The following is a 14735-nucleotide window of genomic DNA, read 5'->3' as shown; positions in this document are numbered from 1 at the left end:
ATACCGCAGTGTGTAAGTTCCTTTTGAAAAGTATTTCTAAGGCATGCTAATTTTAAAACATTTAAGATAGTGGTTATCAATTTCGAAACTACAACAATTACTTATGTTTAAAGTTATTTACTACTATAATTTAAAATAATTTCATTATATTACAATGCCAAGATTTCCAAAATATAAATGTAATCGTCTGGTTATGTAACTTATCTTATTAATTGTGAACTCATCATTCGGTTCATTTAGTGCCAACCTTTAAACTAACTTTATAGATTGTACTAAAAAAAATTAAAACTAAATTCTTGTCATATTTCTAATTTCATCCAAAAGAGGTTGATTACTTCATTTCGATTTCTTGAATGTTTTTCAAAGACCGTTCTAATCTTTTATTTTTTAGCCAATCTCGAATTTTAATCAGTTCTTTGTGTGAAGACAAGCTTCTTTGAACAACTTACCTCAAAAGTGCAATTTATAATTAGTATCTACAATTTAATTTAAATGATGTGTGCATCTATGTTGAATGGAAAATCTTTTATTAATAAATCTTGTATGTTACTCGTCCACAATTCCCTTCTCATGTTTCAAAACCTCTTTATTTCGAGAAACTTGTCACCGTTGCTCCACCCACAGCAAAACATATGGCAACGCAAAGCAGTAAGAAATTTCTCCAACCCTAACATATAGAAAAATGATTTTTTCACTATCAAAACTTTTGGTAGTTTGTACCTTGGGGTGATCTTTAATAACTAGGAGAGCAGTTAAACAGGGATATTAGCTCCAGAAAAAATAATTTCATATTGAAAATTTTAACAAAACTGGTTTGAAAAAATAAATCGTATTCAACAAAAATCATACCGTTATTTCTTTGAATATTAATACTCCCCAAATTGAAGCAATAATTCCAGGTCCCTTAAATAAAATAATGGTTTTAAAACTAAGCAGCACATCTGCGAGCCGTAATACTTCATTGACTTTCACATACGTAAAAATAAAAATTCAGTCAACTTACTGTTGTAACGATAGGAAAACTAATTGCTTCCGATAAATATGTGTTAGCAACAAACCAACCAGCTAAAAAGAAATATAAAGACGACAATGTTTTGTAGCTCTAGTTCAGATGCATTTTTCATCTTTGATCCAATTTATGGACAATTGTCAATTCACAGTTTCTATCCTGTCAATTTCGTTTTTAAATGTTTCCAGATCATTTAATAAATTGAGAGGGTTTAGTTAGTTAAGGTTTTTAATCAGCGTCACAATGATGTAAATAAAAACATACCTTGACCGATACCCCATAACACTCCAGAAAAGAATCCTGGTGCAACTGCTTTAGGAAAAACATCTGGTTGTTCCTCTTGTAAAGACTGTATATTACAAAATACACCGTACTGAATAAAAGCGTCCCAGAATATTGAGAAAACGCGTACTGAATACCTAAATGAAAATTAAAATAATTGATTGCAGTCTTCATGTTGGTAAAATGTCAAGTGTAATATGGACCAGAATACCATCGTCTGGGGCGTCTGCATGATTCTTTTGAATTATGTAAACAGGAACAAAACACAGACCATATAAAACACCGGAAACGACGGACAAAAATATTCCTCTATAGAAGACAGCAATAAAATGTATAACTTAATAGTATTGGTAGTGGGATTATACTTTTCATTAACGATTTTTCTTGGTGGAAAAATTTGGTCAATATATTTAAGACGCTGTTACATTATGCAACTTGTCTCTCGTTGCAACAAAAATTACATGCGAGATTGCAAGGTTTAACATACCACACAATAGCATTGTGTACGAAGTAAAATTTATATCGACTTTTCTTGATGATTGACATGTAGAAACTCACTATCTGGCTAGCACATATGAACACAATTTACTCTAATGAAAATACATCGTGAAAGATGCAATTCTTAGTAAGACGCCATTGCAGGAAAAGTTGTAACTGTGCTTTAACTATTTAAAAGCATTAACGACAATTTCAGCGGGCATTTTTTAGTTCCTACAAATCTGTATGCATCATTACATCATTCGTTTTTGGAATCTAGAGAAGCCATCAATCCATGATGAATCAGCATTTTCTGTGTAAGTATTTAAAAGGTAGGCAGTTTGATCATCAGTACAAGATCCATTTTCACTTCCATCATCCTGAATCACTTCAGAACGCTCTACTCTGTTCTTGAAAAAGCATAAAACAACATTTTTTTAACAAAATGAGTATATAGTAAACAGCTAGTGGAATGTTTAAAATGGCAATTTGTCATTAATCAAAAATAGTTTGTTGTTTTTTTCTGTATAATTTAACAAACTTATGAACTTACTGTATTAATTAATGCAGAGTTTTCAGTTTTAATGAATATGAAGATTACCAGACTATACAACAAAACAGAATGGACAAATGTTTTAAGTTTATTTATTGTGATGAGAAAGAACATAGAACACATAAGAACATGTTATGATATTTTTCCAATTACATAGCCAAACCTAACGATACTTATTCTTACTCGAGGCTAACAGCAATATTGCGGTTCTTGTCTTAACCATAGCATACTTTTGTTTTCTTTTCAAGTTATTTTTCCATGAATTTATAAGTTGTATGTTTGATGGTAATGTTATTACATAAACAGTATGGCTAGCATACAACTTTATGCTCAAAAAAACTAATAGAAGTAGAAAAAGGCACCTGATCACAGCTAACATAACGCCAACATAATTCAAAGCTGAATGTTTGACAGGCTGTTCACATATCAAACCAAACATTCCAAATCTATGATTTAAGCAAAATATTCACCATTATACCTATATAACACATTGCATATATATCTATAACACATTGCATCGAACAATTCAATGATGAATAGATAGTAATTTAGTACCTGCCTGTAGCCCAGCCTGTTAGTAAATTCAGGGTTCCCCATATCAATAAGCCCATGGCCAAACCAATTGTTTTGACAATAGGAACCACGCATATATTACCCAATCCCCAAAGAACTCCACCAATCATTTCCAAAGGAAAAAATTGTCTGTTATGTCCATTATAAATATGAATGCAAATGCCCGATGTCCATATTCCCAAACAAACTATCCACTGAAAGAAGGCACCTAAATAAATAACCATATGAACACAAGATAAAAATAGGTTATTTTCCAATGCATAAGAACAATGCATCTCGTAATACATATATCAAACACAAATCTTGAATTGTGTGGTGGTGAGCACATACCTAGATTTGCATAAGATAAATTTAATATTCTCTGACCTGTCAATACCTCAGTTGAAAAATACACATACCATCACCCGTTTTTATCTTTTTGACAGGAACAAAATTACTTCCAAACATGATAATTGCGATAAATGCCCCAATGTAACCTTTCACAGGAGAAAGATATGATATTTTTTTCTGACGTTGTTCACATATCGTCAGATTTTCACTCCTCTTGTTTTCATGAGTGGTGATGGTAACACCTGGAACATCAGACATAAAATTTTCACCTGCTTCAAAATTATTTGCTAGGCAGCATCGTAGGATAAAAAGAAAGACAAACATAATTATATATGTTAAAAATGCGTGTTTTTTTATCTCGATCATCTTTACGAAATAAGATTTTAATTGCAACAATTTCCAAGTTAGCCTACAAACACCTACAAAATATTGGGCAATAAATATATTATTGCATCATTGATCATTGGCCTTTATTCACGGGTATCTAAGAAAGTTTTTCGTTCCTACTTGTATTTCTACTCTGTTCCTATGTTGATTACTTATTCCATTGTAGTGAGAAAATGTGATAACATTGAACGTAAGTACTGATTTTATTTATTCTTCTTCCGTGATTTTTTTCACCAAAAAATCTTGTCATCATCCTCCTGATTTTACACACTTATGACATACTTCATTTTACTAATTCCACGTGTTTGATTGTTATGTAGGCTCTACTTATAGACATCTCTATTCCTTCTTTAAAGCAGACATTTTAATTTTATGATAAAATTGCTTGTCATGTCCTCAAATCAGGCAAACCTAATCTAAGAGATAATTATTAATATGACAAAGAAGATTGCACTTTTACTGTGTTTGAGCAAATCGTTTTTATCATTGAAATATGCATTTTTAGTTGTAAAGTTGGTACAAATAAGTCACTTAAGTTTGATGAAAAATACAAGAGAGCTTTACAACAATGCCTCAAAAGAAAGAAAAGAGGAAGTCAAGAAAGAAGGATGATGATGATTGGTAAATCAATTCTACTACTTTTCATAAAGATAGATTTGTTGAATATAAATTAATAATTATGAATATTTGTTGAATATAAATCTTAATGTGTCTTGTGCAACAGGGAGGATGACATAGCTAACGAAATAGAGCAATTGAAATCCCACAAAGTTGACGATATTACTGAAGAAACGGTAGTTCACTACTTTTGCCAATTAAATAATTATTTTGTATTTTGCGATAGCATTTATGTGTAATAAGTGATACCTGTATTTGTTTCAAACACTGAAATATAACTTTGGTAAAGTATCCAACTAAAGTTATAAAACGTTGTGCTGATTAAATTTGATTTACCTCATGCTTATTAGTATAAGCATATTGTCTATGGTTAAATCTTGTTTTTTAATGTTGTATAGAATGTTGAAGTTAATGATGAAAATGAGCAAAGCAAGAAGAAAAAGAAAGGGAAAAAAGGAAGGGAAACAAAAGCATCAGATGATGAGTATGACATAGAAAAGAATGTAAACTCAAAGTCCAGTTTTGGATTACTTGATGATGAAAATTCTGATGAAGATGGCTCCAGGGAAGTTGGACAAACGACTCATACAAAAAAGGGTAAAAAGTCAAAAAATGTTTTAGAAAACAAGACAAAAAACCATCATGAGGAAGAAGAAGATATTATTAAAATGGCTGATGGAATCAATGAAAAACTTTCTTTGCATTCTGGTTATGAGGAAGATGAAGTTGATTTTAAGAAAGAAAAGAGAAAAGGAAAAAAGAGAAATCAAAAACAGAGGAGACTGGTGAACATGAGAATGATATTGACTCTACCGTAAAGACTGCTGCTCAGAAACGAGCTGAAAAGAAAGAGCGAGATAAAAAGAAGAAAGAAGCTCAAAAAAAGAAAAAAGAAACCATGCCAAGTGAAAGTAAAGCGACTCAAAAAATGGAGGATGATAACAATGAAGTTGAGGAAATTGGTGGTAAATAATTGCATTGATTTTTTATGCTGAACTCTGAGTTGTCTTGAACTTAAAAAAATAATTACCAGTGTTTCCACTTGGTGCAATTTGGTATTCATTCTTTTGAAGTACTTCACCAGCAAAATAAATATTGGCATTTTTAAAACTATAGGTGCAGTTTCTAGAATATTAGTGAAAAACTATTTTAATCTCTTCAGTTTGTTCCATTTTCATTGGAATTTAAAGTGGGCAAAAATAGCATTTTTCATAAACCCTGTCTGTCGTCTGAAAACTCTAGAAAAACTTACTTTAGTGAAGTCATTCACAGGAATTTTTAAGACAAAAGATTTATTCCAACTACCTGGGATAACGTCAGAATTTGGCTATACCCAGACTTCATACTATGACGGACAAGGTCCGTTGAAAGCCAAATTTAAATATCAGTTACAATAGGATGATTTCACCAAATTGAAAAATTTTATCACCAATATGTTAGAAATTTCCCCTAAGTTTGGGTGACAGCAATAAAATTTTTTTCTTGTAGAGGGACTTTAATGTTTGTTTTACCTAATACAAACCTATTCCTATTTGAAAATTAATAACTTACCTAAACATTCTCACATTTTAAACTTCATTAGATGAAAATGCTAAAGCAGAAAAATCTGACAGTATTCATAATGGGAATAATGAGGTTCCTGAAGGTGCTGAAGGGGTATCAGAAATAAACGAGACGAATGAAGATGGAGAGGATAAAAAGAAAAAGAAGAAAAAGAAAAAGAAAGGTAAGAAAGAAGAAGAGGAAGCACCAAAAACAAAGAAACCAGCCAGGGGTGATCAAACAAATGCAAGAAGCCTTAGAGAAAGCAAAACAGGAACAGGAAAGATTAAGACTTGAAGAAGAAGCTCGACTTAAAGCTCTAGAAGAAGCTGAAAATCGACGTTTGGAAAAAGTAAAGTAAAATTCTCGAATCAGTTTTATTTACAAACACATGTACTTGTGTTTAGCTACTACTGCTCATCTGGGGCCGGTTGAACGAAGCCAGGATAACGTTATCCATTGGATATCAAAATCTTCAAACTGGTAAAAAAGATGTTTGTATTTTTCTCACGACGAGGAAAGTTCTTAATCTTCAAAACAATATTTTATTTCAGTGATTGTTCAGTTCGAATCTTATATTTTTTGCTTTTTAAAAGGTTTTGTAAAGTTAAGAAAAACTTGCTATCCAATGGATAACGCTATCCAGGCTTCGTGCAACTGGCCCCAGCCTGATCTACATTTCTAACTTATGTTTTGATAATATTAGGAAAATGAACTGAATGTTTGAAATACAATACCGAATGAGCTCAATAACCATTACAGAATACATTATACTTTATGTTTTTAGCTGAGACTTGAAAAAGAGCGTAAAGAAAGACAAAAGCAAAAAGAAAAGGTCTGCAAATCAAGCTTGCAGTTTTGTGAAGACTTTACATTTGCTTATATGTTTTTCTTATCCCTATAGGAGAGAAAGGAACGTTTAAAAAAAGAAGGAAAGTTTTTAACTCAAGCTCAGAAACAAAAGAAGGCCCAAGCGGAGGCGCAATTGAAAGCTTTACGTGATCAAGGTTCAAGAACATTGTGAATTACCTGCTTAAATTATAAATTACCGTTGCATTCAGACAGTGAAAGTTATATCAAAAACTATGCAATTTATACACACTAAAAACGTCGATTTTAAATTTTTTATTGTCTTGTTTTTATTGTCAAATCAATGATTGTTTTCATTTATTTCTTTTCACAAAAAGGGATCGAAATACCGAATCGTAGCGAAGTTGAAAATTCAGAAGTAAAAAAACCGGTCCGGTATGGAAATAAGAAAAAGCATAAACATCCTCAAGAAAAGATCGCTGAAACTCATTCTGGTGATCAATCAACCGAACAAAAAGGTTTTTAAGATTTTTACCTATTTTGTATGATTGTATCTGTATGAATTATAAACCTTTATTGCATGATTCTTGGTGTGCAATCCGGCATGTGGGATGATTTTGAGAAAGGTTTTGGTTATTCGATTTTCCTTATTTTATTTACAATGCAAATGTCATCCAACACGACAAAAATTGTATTGCTCTTTCTCTTCCTATGAAGAGTGATTGCACAGCATCTATTGGTAGGTATATTTATACTTTAAATTCTATTTATTGTAACTTTTATTTTTCGAACATTTTAAAGAATCAGAAACAGAATTAAAAGACGTAGAACAAGGAGCAGAAGAAAATGAAATGGTACGTTTCTCATTCGTTACCAACTAATCACCGTCTTTTTAGCAAAGTTGTGACCATTAACTTACATATGTGTATTTTTCTTTTCTTTTACAGTTAGGTGACGTTGTTGATGTTGATGATGACGTCAAAGATACTTGGGATGAGGATGAAAATGACGATGGTGAGGGCAATTTGCTTTATCTTTGAAGTAATGCAAGGTTTTTCGCAAAAAATATTAGAAAAGTAGTGTATTCATGGGTTTCGGTAGTGAATTTCGTGATAATTTTCATTTAGAAAGCGAGACGGCGGAAATTCCCGAGGTTATGCATTTCAGTTATTTCGTGAAATTGGCCAAACCTGTATTAGCATTAATTTTTATTTCGATTTTCAAATTATTAGAAAGCTGTAGATGTTGAAAATTCAAAGGAAGGCTCATCTGGTGATGAAAGTGAATCTGATGATGAAGATGAAGATGATGATGAAAATGATGGCGAAGATGGTGACGAATCTGAAGATGAAAATGTGAGCGAAACTGATGACGAGGAACAATCTGAAGAAGACGAAACATTGTCTAAAGAAGAAAGGGAATTTTTACGAGCTGAACAAAGAATAAAGGTTACTATGTAAAGAATGAAATTCACACCATCCTTAAAATGTCCACAATGGAAAATAGTGAACAATATGATATTTTATATGTCTGTTGACTTTAGTAAAATGTTGTTAAAATTCTAAAATTCTTGTGATTATTTGATTTATGTATGTTGTTGCTTTAGTTAAAATACAATAATGGATGAAAAGATTGTTTATTTCATCATATTTTCATTAACAAACATAGAAACGCAGGGAAAAAGCTGAAACCACCCGGTCAAAGGAAAAGTTGCGATCACCTGTCATATGCGTGATGGGTCACGTGGACACTGGCAAAACAAAAATATTAGATAAGGCTAGTTTGTTAATGCTTTAGGAGACAGTTATGAGATTCTTACGTAAAACAGTTTGATATTTGGGCATTTTGTTTGATTGATTGTACTAAACAATACTGACAACTGCGACATTAATTATATTTCATATCTTTTCTATAGATACGTCACTCTCATGTCCAAGATGGTGAAGCTGGAGGTATTACGCAACAAATTGGAGCCACAAACGTTCCAAATGATGCAATTCGACAACAGACTAAAATGATTAAAGACGTTAGTATCTCAATTATTGAACAAAAGTGATATGACATTGGAAATTATGATGTGACTTTTTATAGTTTTTAATAATTTTATGGTCAACGTGATGTAGCTGTTAAGGACTTGATGATTTGATTAAGATAATGATTATTTATGATTTCATTGTACAGTAACTTGTTGTGAACATTTTATGCTGTTTATCCGCGTAATTTGTGATTGTATGTTTTTCTTTTAGTTCACTGATTTTGAAATGAAAATTCCGGCGTTGTTGATCATCGATACGCCAGGCCACGAGTCATTTAGGTATTAATATTTTAATTTTCAACACAACTTACGATCAGCACTTTTTATCATTTTTACACTATTTCTTGATAGGAGTTCCTTCTACATAAAATGTCTGGGGAAAGTTTAATAAAATCCATGAATATTGTTGTGTGGATGAGATTGCTTGGTTACGTGATTCATGAAACTATTTCATTATTTTTCAGTAACTTGCGGTCACGTGGCTCAACATTATGTGACATGGCCATTCTAGTTGTTGATATTATGCATGGTTTAGAACCTCAGACTGTAGAATCTATCAATTTGCTGCGAAAGAAGAAAACTCCATTTGTTGTTGCTTTAAATAAGGTGAAAATATCATGTAGTTTTTTTTAGTTCTTTCACACAGACAAGGTTTTGGGAAGTTTAATATATACGAGCAGTCTTTTCTTGGTTATTCCAACCCAGCTCCTGTGCTTTATTCAAATGAAAAAGTTTGATTTAAGATAAACGTTAGAGGAACGATGATCTACCTATTTTATTTATTACTCATATACAAAGAATCAATAGTTACATCATTTTTTTAACATTGACGTTTTTATCAGTATTTTCTTGACTTCATAATAATATATCTACTCGTGTGTGTTGCTTGACAAATACGCACGAATATTTCGGTATATTGGTGAGCCTTATTCAGCTTGTAAAACATCCAGGGAATTATTTTTCATGCCTCTTATCATTCCAGATTGATCGTTTGTATGAATGGAAGCGGGGTCCAAACTCCAGTATCGTTGATACACTTAAAAAACAAGGGCGAAGTACGAAACAAGATTTTGAAGAAAGATTGAACAAAATCATTGGAGAATTTGCTGAAGAGGTAAACAAAATTTGACTTACATAGTACAATTTATTTTTTCTGTCGCCTAACCTGGACATTATGTTGAATTATTGCAGGGCTTAAATGCTGTATTGTTTAATAAAAATGTCGATACGAAATCCTACATATCTCTGGTACCTACATCTGCACATACTGGTGATGGAATGGGTGATCTCATTGCGTTAATTGTAACGTTATGTCAAACAAAGCTCGCTCAACGATTGTCGTATTCGGAAGAACTTCAATGTACTGTACTTGAGGTATATTTTTTTAAATTAATTTTAATGAGACATGGATTAATTCAATCAACTGATGTATAAATTCAAGGAGAAAATTAAATGAATTATTTCACCACGAATCATGACTTTATCATTAATTGCCTGGTTTAGCCTGCATAAAAATCCGATTGCGTAATTTTACATTAAGGATGTTGGGTTCGTAGTTTTTATTGCTCCCTTGCGCGTGTGCTCATTTAAGATATTTTGATGAGAGAATATGCGATGTCTTCATACACAATCTTAATAGTGGTATGTATAATGTAGGTAAAATCCATAACTGGACTGGGAACTACAATTGACGTCATACTGACGAATGGTCGTTTGGCCGAATCTCAAACGATCGTATTGGGTGGTATCCACGGTCCGATAGTTACTCAAATAAGAGCCCTTCTTATGCCACAACCTCTGAAAGAACTACGGGTGAAAAATCAGTATAAAGAGTTCAAAGAAATTGAAGCTGCTCAGGGTGTTAAAATAACTGGAAAAGAGTTGGACAAAGCTCTTGCTGGCTCACCATTGTTTGTAGCTTATCAAGAAGACGAGATTGAAGTATTGAAAGTATGTAGACGCTTATGTAGCATTTATAGCCTATGGTCAATTTCGTTAATTCAATATAGCTCGATGATCTCTATAAGTTAAGTTGGATTGATTTTGAAAGAAACGTGTGTTAAACTCTCCCATTCAATATTGTTTAGAGAGACGTCAATGAAATTGTTCAAAGTACATTGAAATCGATTAAAGTTGCTGATAAAGGTGTATGTGTTCAAGCTTCGACTCTTGGTTCCCTTGAAGCTCTTTTGGAGTTTTTGAAAACTTCCAAAATACCGGCAAGTACATGAATATGAACTCAATTATGTATGGCTCTTGACTTGTGCGCAATATTTCTATCCCGACATGCTTTGTCTGTTGATTTTGGGTCAACGGCAAATACTAGCGCATTTAGCTGGAAGCTCAAAATTTTCTGCAGTTTAGAAATTTAACCATCTGACCAAAGTAGGCAAACATCAGCAATTCTAAATGTTTGATCTAACCACACATGGCAAGTTTTACATTAATCGTTTTCTTTTCGTGTTTAACTAATTTATTAAAAATAGTTTGGAGAATTATACGTTACATCTTTCAATGTTATGTAATTTTTGAATGCACCCATGTAAAAGCCTAACGTGTTTCTTTGTAGTATTGCAGTGTTAGTGTGGGACCTGTTCATAAGAAAGATGTTATGAAGGCTTCAGTAATGTTGGAACATGACAATCAGTACGTCATATAAGTTATGGTCAAATCAATCACAATTTTCTATAAAAATAACTCTTCATCAAAATCGTTGTTTTATTTCACGTGTGTATCACATGATTTCAGATTTGCCGTTATACTTGCATTTGATGTAAAAGTTGAACGCGATGCTCAAGAACTTGCAGATAATCTTGGAGTAAAAATCTTCACTGCTGACATTATTTATCATCTTTTTGATAAATTTATGAGTTATAGAGAGGTGAGTTTTCATTACTCTGTACTTAAAACTCTGGTCCAATGGTTAAGCCGGTCCGCAAGTTTGGTCGTATTACGTAAGTTTTAGATCAATAGCTCTACACATGTAAAAATCGATTGTTTTTGAACACCAAATATTTAGATAGCACGAGCAAACATTTTGGTTGGCTACAACACTGCTTTGGTCTCTGAAGAATTGAAATATTCGTAGCTTTAGACAGTTGTGCTAAAAGTCATATACCTGTTCATGTCTCTGTTGAGAAATCATCTTTGAGGAAGATTTCAATCATTCAATGATTGCATTGGCGTTTGTTTTTTTTTCACAGGAATTAAAGCAAAAGAAACGTGATCAATTTAAACATATTGCAATATTTCCATGTAAATTGAGAGTTCTAACTGAACATATTTTCAACACTCGTGATCCAATTGTTATCGGTGTTGCTGTCGACGCTGGTATTGTAAAAGAAGGGACACCTTTATGTGTTCCCACTAAAGAGGTATCGTGTAGTCTACTGTTTTCGTTCCTTTTTTTCGTTCAAAGTTTCGAAAAAGACTTGTCTTTATATAGTGATGATTGATGAAAATTTGCATTACTCATACATCATATACTATATTGTAAATTCGGTGGGGTTCAATACTCCTAAATATTTTCTTTTTAGCAACATTTATATTTCATGACAATTAGCAAAGTGTGCGTTCCGTTCGATGGTGAACTATAAACATGGCGGCTGGCATGAATGTAATTCGTAAATGAAAGTTAAAGAATCGCTGCTACACAATGATTTTGTGCAGGATTTAAAGTTGTTGCTAGTAAATGTAGTTGCTCGTTGCCATGACTCTGACGAAAAGTTAGTCAAATGAATGCGTATGCTTAGATGATATGAATGGCAATATGTGACTAAATGAGCCAGTAACTCCGAAAGTAGAACAAGCTCATCCAGTGTGGCGTTGCCATGACCACGAACTCGAACATTTAATGAAACAGACTGCGCATGCTTGAGTGGAGTGCCCTTGCGAATATATTTTGTCAAATAAACTGTGACTAAGCTAGCCATTTGCTCCAAAATTATTGCTAGTATATTCAGTTGGTCGTTGTATTGATTATGAACTCGATCAATTTGTCAGGCGAACTGCTCATTAGTAGATATTTTGATAGCAGTGCAAATACATCCTTGTTCCCATGACCATGAACTGAACTCTTTCTTTACTGGATTGCACATCCTCAGATGATTTCTCTAATAATTTGGGACAGAGTAAGAAAGTTACTTTAAAAGCAATTCGAGTAAATTCAGTTGATCCCTGCCATAGCTATGAACTCGGACAATTGTTGCGCATATAGACTGCGCATATAAACGTTTTTCGTTGTACATCGGCATATTCTTCAATATGTTTCAACAAATATATTTTCCAACTCGTTTTCTCGATGACCTTTGCGGGCACGGTATGTTCTTCCCAGTATAAAAGTAAAGTAGACAACAAGACAATCATCTTCATTAAGATCGTAGAAACATAACAAATGTCGACATTTAATTCTTGGAAAACAGTGCAACCCTTGATATTTAAACTGTAAACAACAAGACGACCGTGGACATTTAGACCATGGTCAACTTTTATACTTAAAATGGTCTTATTTGCAATGAAGTCACAAGATGCTCTTCTTTCTTTACTTCAATCAAAATTAAGAGGGAGTTCAAATCAAAATAAATGAAGAAGTTAGATAAATATACAAAACATATTTATTGTTGTTGCAAATAACAAGTCAAAAAAGGTAGCGTTTGTTTGAAACTTTTTTCTACCCTTACATCCCTATTTATGTATTACATGAAGTAACGATTGATAATCAATCATTCTCCCGTTTCAGTTTGTTGATATCGGTATTGTGACTGGCATTGAGACGAATCATAAATCTATTGAGAAAGCATCAAAAGGAATGGAAGTCTGTGTAAAAATTGAACCAATTCCAGGAGAAGCACCAAAGATGTACGGTCGCCATTTTGATCATACCGATGCATTAGTTAGTAAGGTACGATTTAATGATATTTAACATTCACCCTCCTTAGTTCCAATACTTGATTGCATCTTCCAAACAGAGTAATGTCCGAAAATTATATTTTTACGCTGGGGTGGTGGGGTGAACTTTCATATAAACTCTAACAAGAGGATTAGAAGCTGGAGGTTCTAGATTGTTTTACATTTAGATATCTCGTGAGTCTATTGATGCTGTCAAAGAATATTTCAGAGAAGATCTTCAGAAAACCGACTGGCAGTTAATGATAGAACTAAAAAAGTTATTCAAGATTATTTAGATAGTTTACCCCAGATTTGTTTCAAATTTTGCGTTCTACAATATTGGTATTTGCATTTATTTGGCATTTTCAGATTTATTTTATTGAAACACAAAAACGGTTACTGTACCTACCATAGGGATGTTTTTGTCATTAGTTTTTCATCCTACACTAGGAAATGCGAGCACATTTCATAACTCTACAAAATCCATAAGAAATCGTGTAGTTAAACATCATTGTTGCTCACTGAACTCATGTCAAAGAATGATGTTAGTGTTGGTCATAATGATTTTTGCCTACTTTTCATCGATGAATTGTTGATGTTGATTAAAATGAACGTATTGCAAAATAAATTTCATTTCATTTAATGAAGCAATTTTTTTATCCTAACAAACTGTGATGATATAATCAATTCAAATATATATTTCACTACATGAAAGCATCCCATGAATCTTTCACTTGAAGTTCAATTAAAGATTCTTTTAAGTATGCGCTTTCAAGATCACTTTTTTCATGTTTGTCCATCAACGGTAGCCAATTTTCTACGTCGTCTTTATAAAATAAACATTCGTATCGCTCCCATAAAATTGAAGAACTTTTGTTGAGCAGATAATGTATGACAAAAACTCCAATATAAAATCCAGAGATTGGAAATACATACAACATTCCTCCGTATACAACGATAATTGTTACTGCTACAACAAACGTCAATGGCATCCAAAATGGACGCAGTAATTTAATGATAACAAACAATAGTTTTACTGTTCTGCTGTACTCTAGCATCTTTAAATCATTCCAACTTTCAAAGTTTTCTGCAACTGCTCTATGCAAGCGTGAAATTTTTAGTTAAACGTTTAAGGACAACAATTAATGAACAACGTCATATAATTAATATGCGCGTGAGCAGTCGAGTTTCCTTATTTACAATTTGCTGTCATCCTGTACAATATGTTACAT

At 32.6% G+C, this 14735-nt stretch overlaps 2 protein-coding genes across 2 annotated transcripts; one reads left to right on the top strand and one right to left on the bottom strand.

Moving 5' to 3' along the window:
* Nucleotides 1-97: 97 nt before the first annotated feature.
* Nucleotides 98-3620, bottom strand: LOC124446437 (transmembrane protein 144-like). The gene is given in 11 exon segments (XM_046997288.1): nt 98-667; nt 850-903; nt 1004-1065; nt 1274-1342; nt 1345-1428; nt 1503-1600; nt 2027-2178; nt 2322-2373; nt 2684-2767; nt 2877-3102; nt 3293-3620. Coding segments are annotated over 11 exon segments (1260 nt in total). The 5' UTR covers nt 3591-3620; the 3' UTR covers nt 98-586.
* Nucleotides 3621-3650: 30 nt separating this feature from the next.
* LOC124445224 (eukaryotic translation initiation factor 5B-like) lies at nt 3651-14217 on the top strand. Its single transcript, XM_046995930.1, is given in 27 exon segments — nt 3651-3801; nt 4117-4232; nt 4336-4405; nt 4628-5041; nt 5044-5194; nt 5812-6001; nt 6003-6123; nt 6559-6606; nt 6676-6778; nt 6959-7099; nt 7383-7435; nt 7529-7595; nt 7709-7734; nt 7814-8029; nt 8250-8357; nt 8497-8607; nt 8828-8895; nt 9081-9222; nt 9599-9730; nt 9808-9990; nt 10273-10566; nt 10704-10835; nt 11186-11262; nt 11365-11497; nt 11820-11990; nt 13355-13516; nt 13692-14217. Coding segments are annotated over 26 exon segments (3474 nt in total). The 5' UTR covers nt 3651-3801; nt 4117-4179; the 3' UTR covers nt 13800-14217.
* The last annotated feature ends 518 nt before the right edge of the window (nt 14218-14735 follow it).

This window comes from Xenia sp. Carnegie-2017, unplaced genomic scaffold, assembly GCF_021976095.1.
Source record: "Xenia sp. Carnegie-2017 unplaced genomic scaffold, XeniaSp_v1 HiC_scaffold_22, whole genome shotgun sequence".
Taxonomy (NCBI): domain Eukaryota; kingdom Metazoa; phylum Cnidaria; class Anthozoa; order Malacalcyonacea; family Xeniidae; genus Xenia; species Xenia sp. Carnegie-2017.
The sequence above is the reverse complement of the archived record's forward strand: the minus strand, read 5'-3'. Positions and strand labels throughout refer to the sequence as shown.